The sequence below is a fragment of the Lineus longissimus genome, chromosome 3 (genome assembly GCF_910592395.1).
Source record: "Lineus longissimus chromosome 3, tnLinLong1.2, whole genome shotgun sequence".
Classification (NCBI taxonomy): Eukaryota; Metazoa; Nemertea; class Pilidiophora; order Heteronemertea; family Lineidae; genus Lineus; species Lineus longissimus.
This window is the reverse complement of record NC_088310.1, coordinates 25344069-25360617: the sequence shown is the minus strand read 5'-3', so window position 1 is coordinate 25360617 and position 16549 is coordinate 25344069. Positions and strand designations below refer to the sequence as shown.

The following is a 16549-nucleotide window of genomic DNA, read 5'->3' as shown; positions in this document are numbered from 1 at the left end:
CTCACCAAACACTACAAGAGTGGAGCTAAAATGTAGCTGGATACAAATCATGTCTTTGAAGTCACCTTAGACTCTTGCCTCATACTGATCAAATGCACTGGTCTCTCATCCAATCTTTATTTATACATCAGCCCATTTGAGAGGTTAATGACGCCAACTTATGGAAATATCACGCAAATGAATTATTCCACGCACAAATCAAAGTCGGCGAGAATCAAAGTCCACATATTCGAGAAATCATAATTGAGTAGATTACAGGTCTTGAGCACTATTGTAGACTTAAATTGACCGTGCCGTTCCTTTGATTGATTCATATTTGATATCCCATAATGAAAGAATCTGGCACGTTTGAAATAACCAGCAAGTCCATTTTCAATACACTTGAGCTGAAATAAGACTGGATAATCACCCATAATGCCGACTGACAAGAGCGATTTCGTTGGCAGAAAAAGGCATCAAAAGGCAAGAAATTATCCTATTGATGGCCCCTAACCAGAATCCAATCAATCTGATCATGAATTCATAAGGACTATAGTCTTTGTTAATTCTTGGTCTGATGTATCTGCGTAACAGTGTGACCTACCTCCTGCTCGTATATCTGGGACATCACTTTGTAAGATCACAGTTGCTTTGTTATGTTCAGCCTTCTCCAATTCCTCCGTCACCTTCTTCAGCTTCTCCTGGAGTTTCTTCAATGCCAGCAGGTGACCCTTTCCACTTGAAGTTTTTAAATCTCTGGAAAGAGGATCAAATGAGAGTGTAAGATGAGCGTTTATGCGTGACACTCATCCCGCCTTAGAAGAGGAATACTCCCTGGAGAAAATCACCTACAAGTGCAGAGCGAACGCTGAAGATGAAGAAGAGAAGTGTTAGAGAAACTTGACTGACGAGAGCAAGGCATGTTTACACTGCAGAATGGAATTAGAATGAGTGCATGGTGACATTCAGAGAATGAGTATGATCGCAAAATTCTTCAATTCTACTGTTACATCCACCACTGAATTCATTTCATTTTTCTGGAAGGAAACCGGACACGAATCCTCACGGCCAGAAGGCGTCAGACCACACATATTTGAATTGCTGATTCAACACCAAACCTGTTAAATGACTATTTGAGAGCCGGGCTACATGTCAGACCTAAGGACTCACTTCTAATCCGATCAATCTCACTCACAATCACGAAAACCACTTCATCGCAAAATGGACACACTTTCGACTTAATTCAGACCGCACAATTACAATTTGATGGTTAAGCAGTATATTTGCTGACCACTCCAGCTCAGGGTGGAGGAGAGCCAGAAAATTGCACCTCTCACCAAGTGGGCTATTATCATCTATACACATATGACTTTACGTTATGGTCACAACAATTTCAAGAGTCACTTCGAGTTTTTGCAAGAACCACAAATTTGATCTTCATTTCTGTCAAGGACATGACGGAGTGCAAAGAAGCCATTATAAATTGAGATTTTAAAAGAGTTCACAATTGCAGATCACAGTGACCAAAATTGCTGTTTGCATAGAGAATTTGGTTTTCAGTATAACATCATCACACTCATAAAGACAAAAATATCTGCAGCATCTTTCCCCAGAGACATCTTATCACCGCGGTGATGTCAGTGATCAAGGCAGAGCAAATGATTTAATTGCCAACTCCCATTCCAAGGAATCATCAAACACACATAACTTATCACTAATATCAGATAATTTGATTTACGGTTGTTCGAACCATAAAACGTTCCCATCTCTGTATCAGGATTTAGAAATCTCCAAATTGACTATGAAATGACAACGCTGTAATAACTCTGTGAATGTTTTATGTGATGGATTGGTTAATTAGTGCAATGCTGACATTTTGCTTGATTTCCGATGGATACGCAAACTTCACCAAGATACAACTTTAATTACGTTTCTCAAGCTTGGAGTTCTGGTCCACCTTTCAGCTGGGATTATTTTCCGTTTCCTTAACAGCTCTAGAGGAATGCTGTTTTGTTTTACGGAGGTTTCTACATCACTGTAATTCCATTTGCCTAAAGGGTTCAGATGCCACATGTCTGTGGATGACAGTTCCTTCAGATTTACACCATTCATCGTAAATTCTCTGTGAATCGACATTAAGAAGACGGTTGACAATGTTGTATGTTACATGTGAGCCAGATATGTTAATGTGAAGGAACATTGAATTTGCAGTTGAAGTACATTATATGAAGTTCAGCTTACTACATCGGATATCATTTATGCACTATGGCTCATGAAAATAAATTCCTCCCCAGTCTTCCCTTGATAAAATGCACCAAAATCCTGCTAAATGCATTCAATGAAGAAGTGACGCAAATCAATCCCAACTAATTCATGAATGTTGTGTTGACTTTTATCATATTGATTAATCCACAAAACGTCAAATCCAATTTGACCGCAGTGTGATGATTATTGCCAACAAAAGAGGAGAGCAATCCACAATCAATGAATTGAGTTTGGAAGTCTGATCTACCATGATAGTAATTTCTCCCGACGTAATGCTTTTTTGTTTTTCCCGTATAATCTCCTTTTTTTTTTCATTCGACGCAAACGGTGTTAATGGGTAAAGTGGGTTTTGGCTGTGATCCCATATATAATCAGAATCGAGATTATTCGATTGGCATCAGTCTTCAACTTCGGCATTCACATTCCAGACAAATGTGGGGTCTCTGTTATGGAATGAAACCGAGGTCTTTCTAAAACTGTTTCTATCGAGTTTCAGCGCTAGCCGTGATGGTAGATTTGTGCTCAAATGGGGCAACGAAAGGCAGTAGTGCATTGACCAAATTTCAGGATGGACAGCGAGAGGCAACAAGTACATAATGAAATATGTATGACAATCACTTTCACCGAATGCCATGAGAAAACAGGTTGACAATCACTTTCACCGAATGCCATGAGAAAACAGGTTGACACAAAATGGTGCACAACTTTTGGACTTGGGGTGCTGAGAGAATCATGAGGTAAGCCACTTTAAGAACAGTTTCAAAATAACACTAACAAGTTGATATTGATATAAAATAAGCAAAGACATTGTCTAAACCGGCGTGACAAGAAGCCAATGTACAAGCAAGAGGCTGCGGGCAATTTACCGTGGAAACCAGGATATTTTTGAGTCACATTTGTTGAAGAATGAGAGTTCGTTGTAAGCGCGAAAATAATTGTCATGGAATTCCTCCAAGTAAATCCTGATGACCATGCACCTCTTGCTTGCATATCTATTTTACCAAATGACACTTAAAGGAACCTCTTACAATCTCAGGACTGCCCTTTGCTGTCTGCAATTCGTAAAGAAGAATCTGATAAGATATCAAGCATCATGAACAGAGATGAGCATTCCACTCCATAGATTCTTTGCAGTTTGTCATCTCAAACATCTATCAGCATACTTTTTGAGTCTTCACCCGAACCCTTTTACACTGATAAAGAAAATTTCTCTTACACGCCAGATTCAACATATCAGCTACTTCACGAACCAAAACATTTCATGTTATACCCTCTAAGAACCCCGAACCAGCAAGCCTGGAGAAGGAATTCCCTGTTTCCCAAAGATACAAACTTGTGTTCCTCAACAGCTGGTGAGTGATAATAACTCACTAACATGTAGTGGCTCTTCAAAAGCATGGGAACTGCCATTCTCATTTCAGAATACCAGCTAACCTTAAATTTACTTTCATATTTAAGCTACTAAACAGTCCCCAGAAGGGCACATCACTAGTTACCATTGGTAACCAGCATCTTTAATAAACAGATCTGATTAAACCTAATATGAGAAGCAAAGCGGTTTTAATAGCCTTTGTGCAGCGATGTTTTGATTAATCTCTTTATAATACCTAGTTAATAATTACAAGAAATTGACAAATTCAAAACTAAGCTTTAGTTATGGATTAAAGTGATATAACGCAACTTCCACTAAAAAAGATCTAATATGTTTTAACTGGTGAAAACAGATTTATTGCCATGGACACATGTATTATAAATGAAACAGGAAATCTAAATTGGATTCTGAATGTCTGTTGCATGTCGCAACGGCTGAGTATAATATTGGTCAAGACTCAGTCCGCAGCCTGAAGCCTTATATGTTATGTTTTTCATCTCCAATGAAGTCTGGAATATAACTTTCCAATGGGCATCAAAATATACTGGATGTAATTACTGTAAAGGATATTGATAATAAGTGAGGAAATGTGACAGTCAATGGTTGGTCCAATTCAGAATGATACTTTCAGAGAATGCCAATATAACTCCACATAAACTTGAGAGGAAATGTACAGGCATCTAAAGCATCTTCTTGATATCAATATTTCTTGGCTCATCTCTGTCATGCTTTATTAGTCAGCTTGGTCTGAGTAAGGTTATTCGGCAAGCAGACGATCTGATCAATGAGAGTGTAGAGACACCGTCAGCAGACAGTAATGGAGGGGACTGATTATGTCTCATAACACCATGTAATGAAGGAGCTGTCTTATGGAACTAGACGCTTTATTAGTCAGCTTGGTCTGAATAAGGTTATTCAGCAAGCAGACTATCTGATCAATGAGGGTGTATAGAGACACCATCAGCAGATGGTTGTAGAGGCAACACATGTCATCAAGGAGACTGTCTTGAGGAGCATTTTTAGCTTTGTCTGAGTAAGGTTATTCAGCAAGTAGACAATCTCATCAATGACTGCCTAGAAAGATCAACAGCAGATGGTTCCACAGAGTGACATATGGACACCCTTTAATTGAACCCCATTTCAGCAAAAAATGCTATGTGACATACAGCAGGGCATGCCAATTTTCTTCTTCCCGGCAGATGCCAGAAAAAGACTGATGTAATAAGACACAATTGACGAATATTGCACCAAGGAATATCCTAGTAATTTCCTATATAAACCATACCACACGCAGCTTGGCCACTTTTCAGCGCTACAAATAATGAACCCTCAGGTACTAATTCAAGCAATTGAGAAACACCCCACAGACATATCAAACATTTTCATCCACTTGTTATTGTGTAAGTATTCATAAGATAGGGAAAGATGAAATATGTTTTCTATAACGCTTTCTGTGTCAGATGATTCAGGGAAACCACCATCAATCAGAGGAGGACCATCAGATCGAACATCGACAATAACCAGCCGGGTGAACAATCAGATGAACAAACAACATCAACAATTCAAAACCTACATTTGATTTGACAGTGATTCATTGTGACATTTACTCAAAGTATCAAAAGGACTTCAAATGAAATATTGATGAGGACAAGACTATCTCAACTGCCTTCCTAACTCATACAGCTTTGATGTCTGTATCAGAGACTTTTCTTCAAAGTCACTGTCTTAATAGAATGAAATCAGCTCAATAGTTTCAGGAAAAACATAGGCAAGTACAAAGATATCAAGATGGATGATTTGTCTCCTTTCTGAAATCAGATGTTCCAGCTAAAATCTACTCGCCAACTTTTGCTTGTAATTACAGTCAAGTTATATCAAATTCAGCTTGTCATACAGGACCAGAAAGATCTCAAATGCTTTTTATGCCATTAGCGATTTTCTTATGTTAGCTTTGGTATTTGAATGACCAGAGAGGTACTGTACATTCTGTCTGTCCTTTTTAAGCTGACCAAAGAACATAATTTGCCAACAACCTGTTGCACAACCGCAGATGAAGAGAAGTTGGAAGACCCTAAAAAACTTCATTAATCAGAGTGAAAAAGATCACTTTGCCTTGGGAAATATCATCAGGCACATTCCCAATTCACAAGGAAAGCACCTCAGGCACATTTCTTGGCAATAATTCTAATTTTCTCACCTTATTTCTCCCGCCAGCTTGAACAATTCGTCATTCTGATGTTTGAGGGCGTCGAGTTCCTTCAATGCCTGCTGTAACTGTTTCTCCGCACGCTCGCCTAGGTCACCTGACTGAAACAGTGTTGTGCTCATGTAAAGAACGACTGCGAGCCAAAAGAGCAGCAGCACCGCTATGATACGCCATGTGCCTTTCATACTTCATTAACATCACTCACTGTAACAAAAAAAAGAGAAAACAACGGTCATGTTGCGTTGTGGACTGTGAGAAAAACCAGGGTAAAATACTCAACAGGGTAGACCAGGAGAAGCTGTGAGGCTCAACACAACAAACAAGAGCTTTGCACACCCCCTGGAAGAGACGGCATAGTGAAATAACTTGAATCATGTCCTAAGTGGCCCCATCCTGTACATGTTGTGGAAAATTTGCCTGGCGTCCGGATATAGACCTTAAAGTTCTAGACAGATGTGCCACATATTACTAAAACGTGCCAGCAATCAGTTGTGGATGACTAAAATCAATACTTTCATATCAACTTTACATTTTCAATGATTAATTTTTGAAATTCAGGTATTACTTTCATCAGTTTGGATGTGACAGATATTTCCAATATTTATTCAGAAGTTTCTCATTAAAACTGAACGATGCAGACTAATGATAAACAGATATTGGGATATTAAAAGGTGATTTTTCATTATAGAATCTTTAGAACAAATCAAATAAGATCTGAGAAGAAAAATAAATGGTTTTGGAATCAAATTGACAGTCAAACAAATTGTGATTGCAGACAGCCAAGCCATGGTTCAAATATGATTTGTTATTAATTTGAATTGTTACAGATTGCTGTCAGATTGATATCACAGTTAGATATCGCTGTGCGCCCACACGATGGTATCTTCCCATTTCGCCACTTCCCACTTGGCCACTTTCCCCCACACGACACTCTGTGATCCCACCAGGACCACGAGGCAACACTAATCACCACTCATTAGGGGACTGATTACTTGCTTGGCTACATTAGGAGGTGGTAATGAGAACTTATATCAAGAGCAATGGAAAACCAATAGAAAGAAATGGCATTGAGTTTCAGATCATTCATGGCACAAAATGTGCCACAATATCTGTACAAACCAAATCATCAGTTGATCATGGTACAATATCTGCTCAGATCTGTACAATTAAGGAGCCATCAGTTTACAGATCATGGCACTAAATCTGTAAATTCTGCAAATCACCCAGACTGAAAGTCATCAAGACACAACTGAAACATTCATCACCATCCAGTACCAGATGCAGGATATGATCAGTATTCCTAAGCAATGCTCACCCCAGACACCGGACCTGGGTTTAATATGCTAAGGAAAGTAACACCACTGATATTGAATCCTCATATTACTGTGCACTTGCTCAGGATAAACCAGCATGGATAAACACGTCATCCCTTGCCAGGCGGATTTGTGTCTAGGAGATATGGCTTACACTTCAGAGAGAGTCTTGTACAGTAAAGTACATGTAGCTAGAATTTGTAGAAATCAAATAATGAGTCGCCAGTTCATCTCAATTATTGCAGAAGTCGTGACCATCATGAAGTCAGCTACGTGACTTATACAAGGAATGCTGATTTGTGATACCATTGATTCTGTGCCCAATAAACGGAAATGCTTCAAGTAATTATCAATAAACGCCATGAATTATAAATCAGAATCTATGAAAAACCTGTTGACGCCCCATAGCCATTTTGCCTTTCCATTGAAGAACTTATCATTTATTCAATACTGATTCATTTTTCAATTCTTACAGTCAATGGCTTGCTACAGCCGTAAGCGATCTAATTGTTGATCTTGGCTGTGTCCCTGGCCGTTATTTCCACTGTTAAAAATCTCATACATGTACTTTAATTATTATGTTGGCCAAATAAATTACCAATTATACAGGTTCGTGAATAAGTCATAGCCTGCTTTTAGGTTATTAAAGTCCAATGGAATCACTTGAAACATTTCCGCACATAACATCCTGCATAAGATACTGATACTACCATTGCCTCAAAGCTATCTTGTCACGAGTGATTCACACTGCTAAAATCGGGTTTGTGGTACAATAAGTTCTTGCAGATGTAAGTCTAAACTGTTTAGGTGTTCCCTATGCTCAAAAAAAGAATCAAATTTACACCGTCCATTTCACCCAAGGTGTCTGAATAGCAGGCTAATAAAGATACCCGATAGCTGTGAGCAGCGATAAAAATGCCTACACTTTTTGCATCAAGAACAAATCAAATTGACGCCACGTTGCGTTGCGTTGTTCGACTGTGGGAAAAAGCAAATCTGCTGGGAGGTATAAAAGATTGCTAGTCACAGCTGATTGGTCTTCATTGATTAACTCTGTCCTTGGACTAAGGTCGTGACCCTAAGATCATCTCATCTGTTAAGATACCGCAGATCAAATACAGCCCATCTATCTAAATTATTTCAACAAGGAGAATTTGCAACCAATTATATTGCCTGCTCTAAATCTAAACCTCAATTTTCAAATCTGTTGCTAATTTCTAACAACCTAGAATATTCATATTAAAACCAACATTTTGAAATTAAGGTCTCAAAGAGTTCCTCCCAAGGCAAAGAGGAAATTATCAGTACAGTGCCACAGATAACGTACAAAATGTTTCAAACGTCCCCCAGGCTTTTGATCAAAGTACTTTAATTCTCAAGAAAGTCGTTAATTTAGATGCACGGCTAATTACTGAGCCAAGAAAGTTACAGCTGACAAGATGGATTAGATGAGAATTAACTGAAGCTGGGTCGGTACCGATTTTCGATACAAAACTCGAGCCAAGGCTACAGTGCTGAGACTTTGGCTGCTTGGCTGTGTTTTTCCCCCTGCCCGCATTTCAAGGCAGGAATGCATTTGGCGCCAATAAACTCTTTTGGCGGTGTAAATTGATAACACGATATTCCTGTTCTGAGACAAAAACTAAATCAGAGGAATTTTTAAAATCGGTTTCGGAAACATTGAGCACGGACTGAAAACCCACAATCAAGAACAACAGAATCTGTTTGCCAGAACCACCCTCTCTCTATACATGATGCTGCGGTTGTTGACATTTTTATGAGAGCCTAGGGAAATCAACAATGAAGTATTTTCTGTGTTAAATTCATAAGCCGTTTACTTAAACAGTGAATTGAAGTGTATATGTACACACACCAGGCTACAGAGTAATTGTTCATCCATTTTAGGGTGCGGAACGAGAGTGGTTCAATCAGCTAATTGTCACAAAATGAACACCAATAAATTTAATTTGTACGTATGGCAAAACATTCAAGCATACATCATTCATAATATTAATATTACATAAAGTGGCAAATGGATGCTTATTTTGATCTGATGGTGACAGCAAAATTCATGGAATAAAAGCGATGAGAAAATGCGGGGGGGGGGGAGTTTAACATTGCACATTTTTTTTAACTGAAAGTCTGTATGTTCTAATGCAGTGATGCCTCAGGGCAAATGATTTTTTAAAGTCAAATCTCTAGAAATTTTTCAAGCAAGGAACACGCCTAACAGATACAGACAAAGTCTCTTTCAGAGCACATCAACAATACAGAGCTAAAGATGGATGCACCTGACAGGTTCAGTGACAGGAATCTTCTTCCCTTGTCCCATCTATCATTTTGTGACACCATGCATCACAGGCATGCCAACCCCAGAGCACTGAGCTTGAAATGCCACTGGGACACTTATTCATCCACTAGCATGTATTACAGGGGGACTGAGTAAGGAGTGGAAAAAGTTGAAGACACACTCAAGGCACGGATCTCAGGTCCACTGTTAAACAACACCAGAGGCCTTGTTGTGATGAGTGTGTTGTGCCCTTTTAATAGGAGGAGGGGCACAACACATATGTATTGATTGTTGCATAACTATAAACCTTTTGAGATAAGGACAGCAGAAAAAATTCCATGGTTTCAGATCGTACCACCAATCCTTTTATTGAAAGCACTAGTCAAGAATGAAGCAGCAGACACAACGATACATCCTACACTCACAGTCACAGCTACTTCTAATTTAAAATATTCTCAAATGAGTTTCACATGGTGAACAACATGCAGATGGTTTGTCGGAAACATTTGGCCTAAGTAGAAATCAATGAAACACAACATGTTACAAGTTACACCAACTATATGGAACAGACACCCAGAGGTTGAATTCTTTGATGTACAATACTAACATTCTTTGAAACGTAAAAAAATACAATTACTGATTAATTTTAAACCAAGGCAACCATACTTGGTGGGCTACAAAAAGGATTTATTAGAGTTTTGGGTAACTTTGATAACAATCTGTCAAACAGACCTCAATACTGTAAACTATGAAATTTAAGATCACAACTCTGTCAAGATTAGTATCATATTGCTGCGCCAATATTCCAGTTGAGGGAAGGTTTACAAAAGATCACATCGATATCAGTGCCGACAATGGGAGTTACATGAAGTATGAAATGTGGAGATTGGAACATAGTTTCATTCAGGTGCCATGCTAATGCTTTTACTAAAATCATCAAGGACCACTTACCCAGACAGTGTAACTTTTATCTCAAAAACTACAAAAGTGTATTTACCACTTTGTGCGATGTAAGATAACAAATCAGTGGCAATTGAATGCATTTTGTAGTTCAAAAATATTGTTAACTTCCATAAATTGCAGTCAACAACAAGTGCAGCAACTGTCAATACTGCCATTAACCCTTGATTGCTAATGGACGTGAATGTGAAGCACTTGGGGGTTATACACATTAATACAGTACAAGATAGCTCAACTGAGGGTTTTAAAACGGGATTAACTGTATTTTTTTACTGACATGAGTTGCAAATTGTAGTTTATAGTTGTATATTGCACTATTTTGCACGATCAAACCCTCAACTGATACGAAAATCCTGAAACCCACTTCAACGCGTCTCCGATCAAACCTAACGAAGCATTAATTCATAATTCAAACATACAATGCAAAAACAGCCCCATGTTTCTTTTCACTTAGTATGAAATATTAAATTCTAGCTAGACAAATGATCCTTATTGAAAAGCTTTGAAATTTTTGAGAAAAACACAGTGGAACACTAAAATTAGACAGAAGAAGAATGGGCCCGCCCATTTCTCTGGTTCAGGCACCAAAACTAATTCGTCAACGAACAAATAGTCACCACAAAAAAAGACCAAGTGAAATATTTCTTTTGTAAAAACTTGTATTATTTTCTATCATCAGTATCGATCTGAAGTAAACTATTGTCACTGTTTCCCTATATAACTTCAGACTTTCTTATAAAATCCAATAAATCAATTCGTATTGTTAAAATCTTCCTGCGTTTTTGTTGCCGGATATGTGCTTCTTTTCGCGTTGTTACCCAAAACATCAACATGACCAGTAACTAATGTCTCAAGGGTAGGCTACAGAGAAAGGCAGATACTCATTTCAAATAAATAAATGGGAAATATATAATTATCATGATCATACATATAATTATAATATCACAATATAATACAGTAACTAATATTTCAAAGGATTTAAAATGACATACAGAAAAGACTCGGGTCTTTAAGTATTTTTCAAAGTGTCGTCAATGTTTAAATGCCCTTTTTTCTGTCTCTGATATTGATGTTGAGCACACCACCTTAATTCACATGAAAATCACACTTTTCAAGATTTCTGGCACTAATTTATGTCATTTATGACAAACATTTAGGATTTTTTGACAAAATTGAGCAAGGTGCTCCAAAACACTGTCAAGAAACACATAGTACTAAATAACAATACACAATTACCCTTACATTTGAATGAAGAGAACCTTCCTTCTTCATTCATCATGATTTGAAAGTTCATCATTACTGCTGAGTGTTTAAGCTTAGAATATAATTCTTTTCTGCAGTATTGTTTCATTCAGATATAACCCCAAAACCATCAATTAACAAGTAAACTTCTTCAGTACAACTCGCGCAACACAATGGGCAACCAATACTCAAGCTTGGAATGAATCTGCACAGATAGATTTTCAAACAGAAAAATATTTTATTGATGAGGATATTTGTTAGATGCCTTTTAACAATTAATTGATGTGGATTTTCAAAACAATATAAGGGTAAATTTAATAAATAACTAATGAACAGAACATATATCTCTCTTTATGCAAGTTTTAAAGAAAGCATATTTTTCACAGCTTTATGGAATTTGAATGCATTTTAAAGGGTTTCTGAGTGATCTGGGATGCACTGTATGATGGTTTTTAAAATGACTCGGGAAGGTCTTAATAACTTCAGAAAAAAAGTATTTTTCAAAAGCATGTTGGCCACTAGTTGGCACTGTTTTAAATGTGGCGGTTTGATCAGTCAATACCATTATGGAATCCTTTCATATGATTAAGATCTAGCCTTGAGTAACAGCTGCAATATGAGAAAATGACAATGAGAAAACTATCCCAGTCCAGTAATAGACATCAAGAATGTCAAATCAATCGATTTGTTCTATTTTGGTGCATCTCTTTTCTAGAAGATATTGAATAACATAATGAAATCAGAGGTCAATACAGAATATGAAATCCATTACATTTACATATAGATATTAGATTATCTAGCTCGTGACCATGTATGATGACACTGTAAACCACCAAATATTTGCACCAAACTCTCTGTAGTATAATCACAACCACCGCGAGACGATAATTATTCCTTTTACAGAAGTCTTTGCCTGGTGAATGTAATTGTGACATCGGGAGGGAAGGGCCCAATGCTTTTTCCAGGAGCCATTGGTAACTTGCTTCATTTTATCTATTGGATTACGCTGGGAGTGCTGCAGGGCGAGGCGTGACGATGGTAATCTAGATCAAAAGGAGGAATATACACTGTCATCAAAGTGCACACAATGTACTGATGGCAATATCATTGGAATTTTCAATGAGTGAAAGGGTTGCTTACCGTATGCATGATATGGGTTGCATACCGCATAACTTGTAAATTAGAATACAGTAGATAGAGGGTCTTTCACAAGAAAATGGCACTTAGATTTTCTGTCATTTTGTACATAAAATGCAACATTTGAAAAAATGTCATATTTCAATGGCAAAAAAAAAGTTACAGGACAATGCAGAACACTAACACCAAACAGCAGAAGAGGATGAGTACTGTCAAAACAAATGGGAGTAATCCTTCTTACCAATCAAATCATTAATTAATCCATTGTAATCCGCAAGAAATGTTCTGTCTGCTTCTGTAAGAGCCAACCTGGCACTAAATGTGTTAATCAGAGTCTGTGTAATCGAAGCAATAAGTTATTTGCCCTAACATTCGATGAATCCTAGAGGTTATCAGCAAATTACAAGAATGCTGAATAGAATGCCAAAACTGCCAGCAAAGAATCTTGATAATGACTTGCTACAGAACACGGCCGGAACAAGGTAAGGAAGCAAAGCTGATACACAATCATAGCATGCTAGGATTTTGCTGTTGGCGGCGCAATTTGCCAACTGATTCTGATGGGGAATTCCCCGACTAGAGCATGATCGAGGGTGATACCATTCTACTTGGTGAAGGGGATCCCGTAGCGCTCTCGCCGTCTGCTTGTGTAAATCAATTATTCCTGGTGGATACATGTGCATATTCATATTCATCTTGGATATTGGAGATCTTGGTGCAATACAAACTATCCAGACACAGAAGACTCTTCTTCTTCCTCTGCTTTTGCTCTAGGCACAAGTGTGTATCACTGCAGTTTCTAGCAGGCAAACATAAGGACCATTGACTTCTGGCTTCAGTTAATATTTGCTTAAGTTTTGTATATTTTTGGTCTGTTTTCACAAGAATGGGTATCTTTCGATGTGATATATTAACTTTATCAATCATTACCATAGATGCCAGAAAACCTATAAATATCTACAAGAAGATTTGATCATTAATCATTCATAAAAAAAGTCATTACTGATTATAAATCATGAAACCACTCTACAGCCACAGGTCATAAAGAAAGCCAATTTGTCACTGACAACATCATTCATAAATTATACCCTTTTTAAAAAAATGTAAAAGAATCATGCCTCACACATAAAATTGATTACCAATTTTCAATATTATCTCTCATATTATTGAGACAGGAAATATAACTTTATCAGTATAATTTATGCTGACTGATCATGGAGGATGCTAGTTGGATGTCAATATTGTAGATGTTTTCATAAGACTTTACACTGCAATGACTTAGCAAATACAACCCAGTTGTAACTAACACTGATATACATGTATAGCCAAGTACCATTTTCATTAAAGGACTAAGTAACAATGAAAAGATTTGGCATATTTGCAACTTTTTCATGATCAGATAAAGAGAGGCATCGAATATGCCTGGCAATCGGCAGCACTGCCTTCTGGTTACTAAGCTAAACAAATGCAGCTTTTGTTGCCACGGCTGAATTTAGTGCCACTTGAGAGCTATTTCATAGGCTTGTTTATCTAAGCCTTTATGCCAGCAAATTCCCAACAGCAAATTGAGAAAGAAAAAAAAGGTGAAAATACTTCACAGTGAATTTTAAATTAAATATGCATGAAATACAAACATGCAGTTTACAAACTTAGCCTGTGAATTACAAGTTCCAATATTAGTTTGAATTGGCAAAGTTATCAAAGCTTCTAATGTGATTATCATCAGAAAGGAACATCAAAGCTAGAAATTGTGTCAATGCAGAATGCAAAGATGCTCATCCCGCCTTAGAGGAGAAATACTCCCTGGACTCTGGAGAATAACTTCTCCAAGTGCAGAAGAAATACTTAAGAAGAAAGAAATTAATCTGCACAAAGAATACTATATGGCTTACCTTTGACTAGGACTCCATCTAAACCACCGTCAATTTCAGACACCAAATGAGATCAGAACCTTATCAACATTGCTTCAGGCTGAAATGTAAGAAATCATGTGGAAATCAGAATAAACATATAAATTCATGATGAGTAAAAATTCACGAATACATGAAAAATGTCTTCAATAAAATATCTAATTGATCAGAAAAAGTCCTATGCAAGTTACAAATGTATAGATCTATGAAACCCAATATTTTAATGGGAAAAAGAAAGTAGAGTAAGAGTGAGTTTATCTCTTGAAAATTTTTTCAGTCAATAGGCTGTACGATCAGGTAAATACCAGTATTAACAATTCTTTCATATTTTGCTCATATCTTTTCTCACATGACGCGATGCAGACATATTGCAAAAAGAATCAAGACTTTTTCAGATTTAGAAGTCATTCAGTGAAGAATGGCACCAATCAATGAAGAAAACATGAAATGATACCACTTCTAATCTTGACATCAACATGATCTAAGAAGAGACCAACAAACGGCTGGGTCAAATGTCGTAACAAGAGACAAGATTAGCACTAGATCATTGTTTGACATGGACAAGTGACTCAGTCGATTTTTGTTGGACATGATGATAATCATGCAAGGGAGATGACGAAGAGAAAGAACCAACAACAAAGCAAGAGCTTTTTTCAACACAGTTCAAAGACAAAGAGGATTGCTGAAGATGGATGGATCTAATCCTTTGTAAGGGCAAAATTTTAAGAATACGAAGAAAAGACAAATCTGCTGATCCATTTCCTTTCATTCTTTGCTATTTTAAAGACCATGACATATTTTGTGATTATCACTGTCAAGTGAATTCCCCATGGCAGCAACAGTATGTTCATCACCAGAGTAACAAAAACATGTGAAAGAAAAACATAAAATAGCCTGTAGCTTAACAGAATGAACGTGATGATGAAAGATAAATTTGCTTAACAGAACAAAGGTTCAAACAAGAATAAATTTGAAACTCGATGCGTACGTTGATCTTGCATTTTACTCATGACACACGAGTCCTGAAAATTTAACAAAGTGGATCAAAATAGTTTTTTGAATTACTGTTCAGTGCAGTTCAAATGAAATGTGATCAGATCCTGTTCTTTGCATTAAAACTCGGACCTCTGTCGACTGTCAGTGTCACTGTCACATGGATGTACATACAGACTATAAGTATATACTACATAGTCTGTATGTAGATCAAGATGACAGTGCTCTGACCACCCGTCACCTTTTATTTTGTTGACACAATGACAATGACAATGTTATACACCATGTATACCCGGCTTGCCTATGTCATGACATGATGTCAATTATCATGTACACCAAAATGTATACAGTAGGCCTAATGCTGTCAGCAGTTTGATCTCATTTTCAAGACCAAATAAACAATATATTTTCTTAAATTCAAGTCATACGTCTAGATATCATACTTAGATATCCGCCTACGTAATTTCAGGTATAGGCTAAGAACGAATAGTGACTTACAAGCAATAGTTTCAGAAGTCGACAGGTTTATGTTCTGACTGTTCTGAGCAATTTCCCTGAAGTTCCAATGTTCACCAATTTTGTGGGGGAAATCAAACATGGCCGTTCGTCGGTGCAAATGACGTCATGGTGTGGAATTCCGTTCATTAGCGTGTGAGTATCTATTTTAAGGTCATACTCACGTGTTGTTCTTTACGTTTTGGACGGCTAATGAATTGGAAATTTGTATCAATTTCCGTTTCTTTTACAGATGTTTATGTCTAAGCATATTTACTCAATCTTTGCTTATCAATATGGCTCGACTGTGGGGTATAATATAACCTCCGTCAAGTCACTTACCGGGAAACATATCACGAAATGCTTTAAAGGGCACTCGGACTTCGG

The 16549-nt window shown here is 37.3% G+C and overlaps 1 protein-coding gene across 3 annotated transcripts in view; it reads right to left on the bottom strand.

Moving 5' to 3' along the window:
• LOC135484372 (alpha-(1,6)-fucosyltransferase-like) overlaps positions 1-16220 on the bottom strand; it is a 35886-nt gene extending 19666 nt beyond the window's left edge. For 2 of the 3 annotated variants that reach the window (XM_064765761.1, XM_064765763.1), the window contains exons 1-4: positions 16166-16220; positions 14657-14735; positions 5814-6026; positions 584-735 (exon numbers count right to left, since the gene is read on the bottom strand). In XM_064765761.1, the coding sequence (XP_064621831.1) occupies positions 584-735; positions 5814-6007 (346 nt within the window). In that variant the 5' untranslated portion in view covers positions 6008-6026; positions 14657-14735; positions 16166-16220. Of the gene's footprint in view, positions 1-583; positions 736-5813; positions 6027-13005; positions 13292-14656; positions 14736-16165 lie in introns of those variants that run through there. The other variant, XM_064765762.1, reaches the window with a different exon arrangement.
• Between the last annotated feature and the right edge of the window lie 329 nt (positions 16221-16549).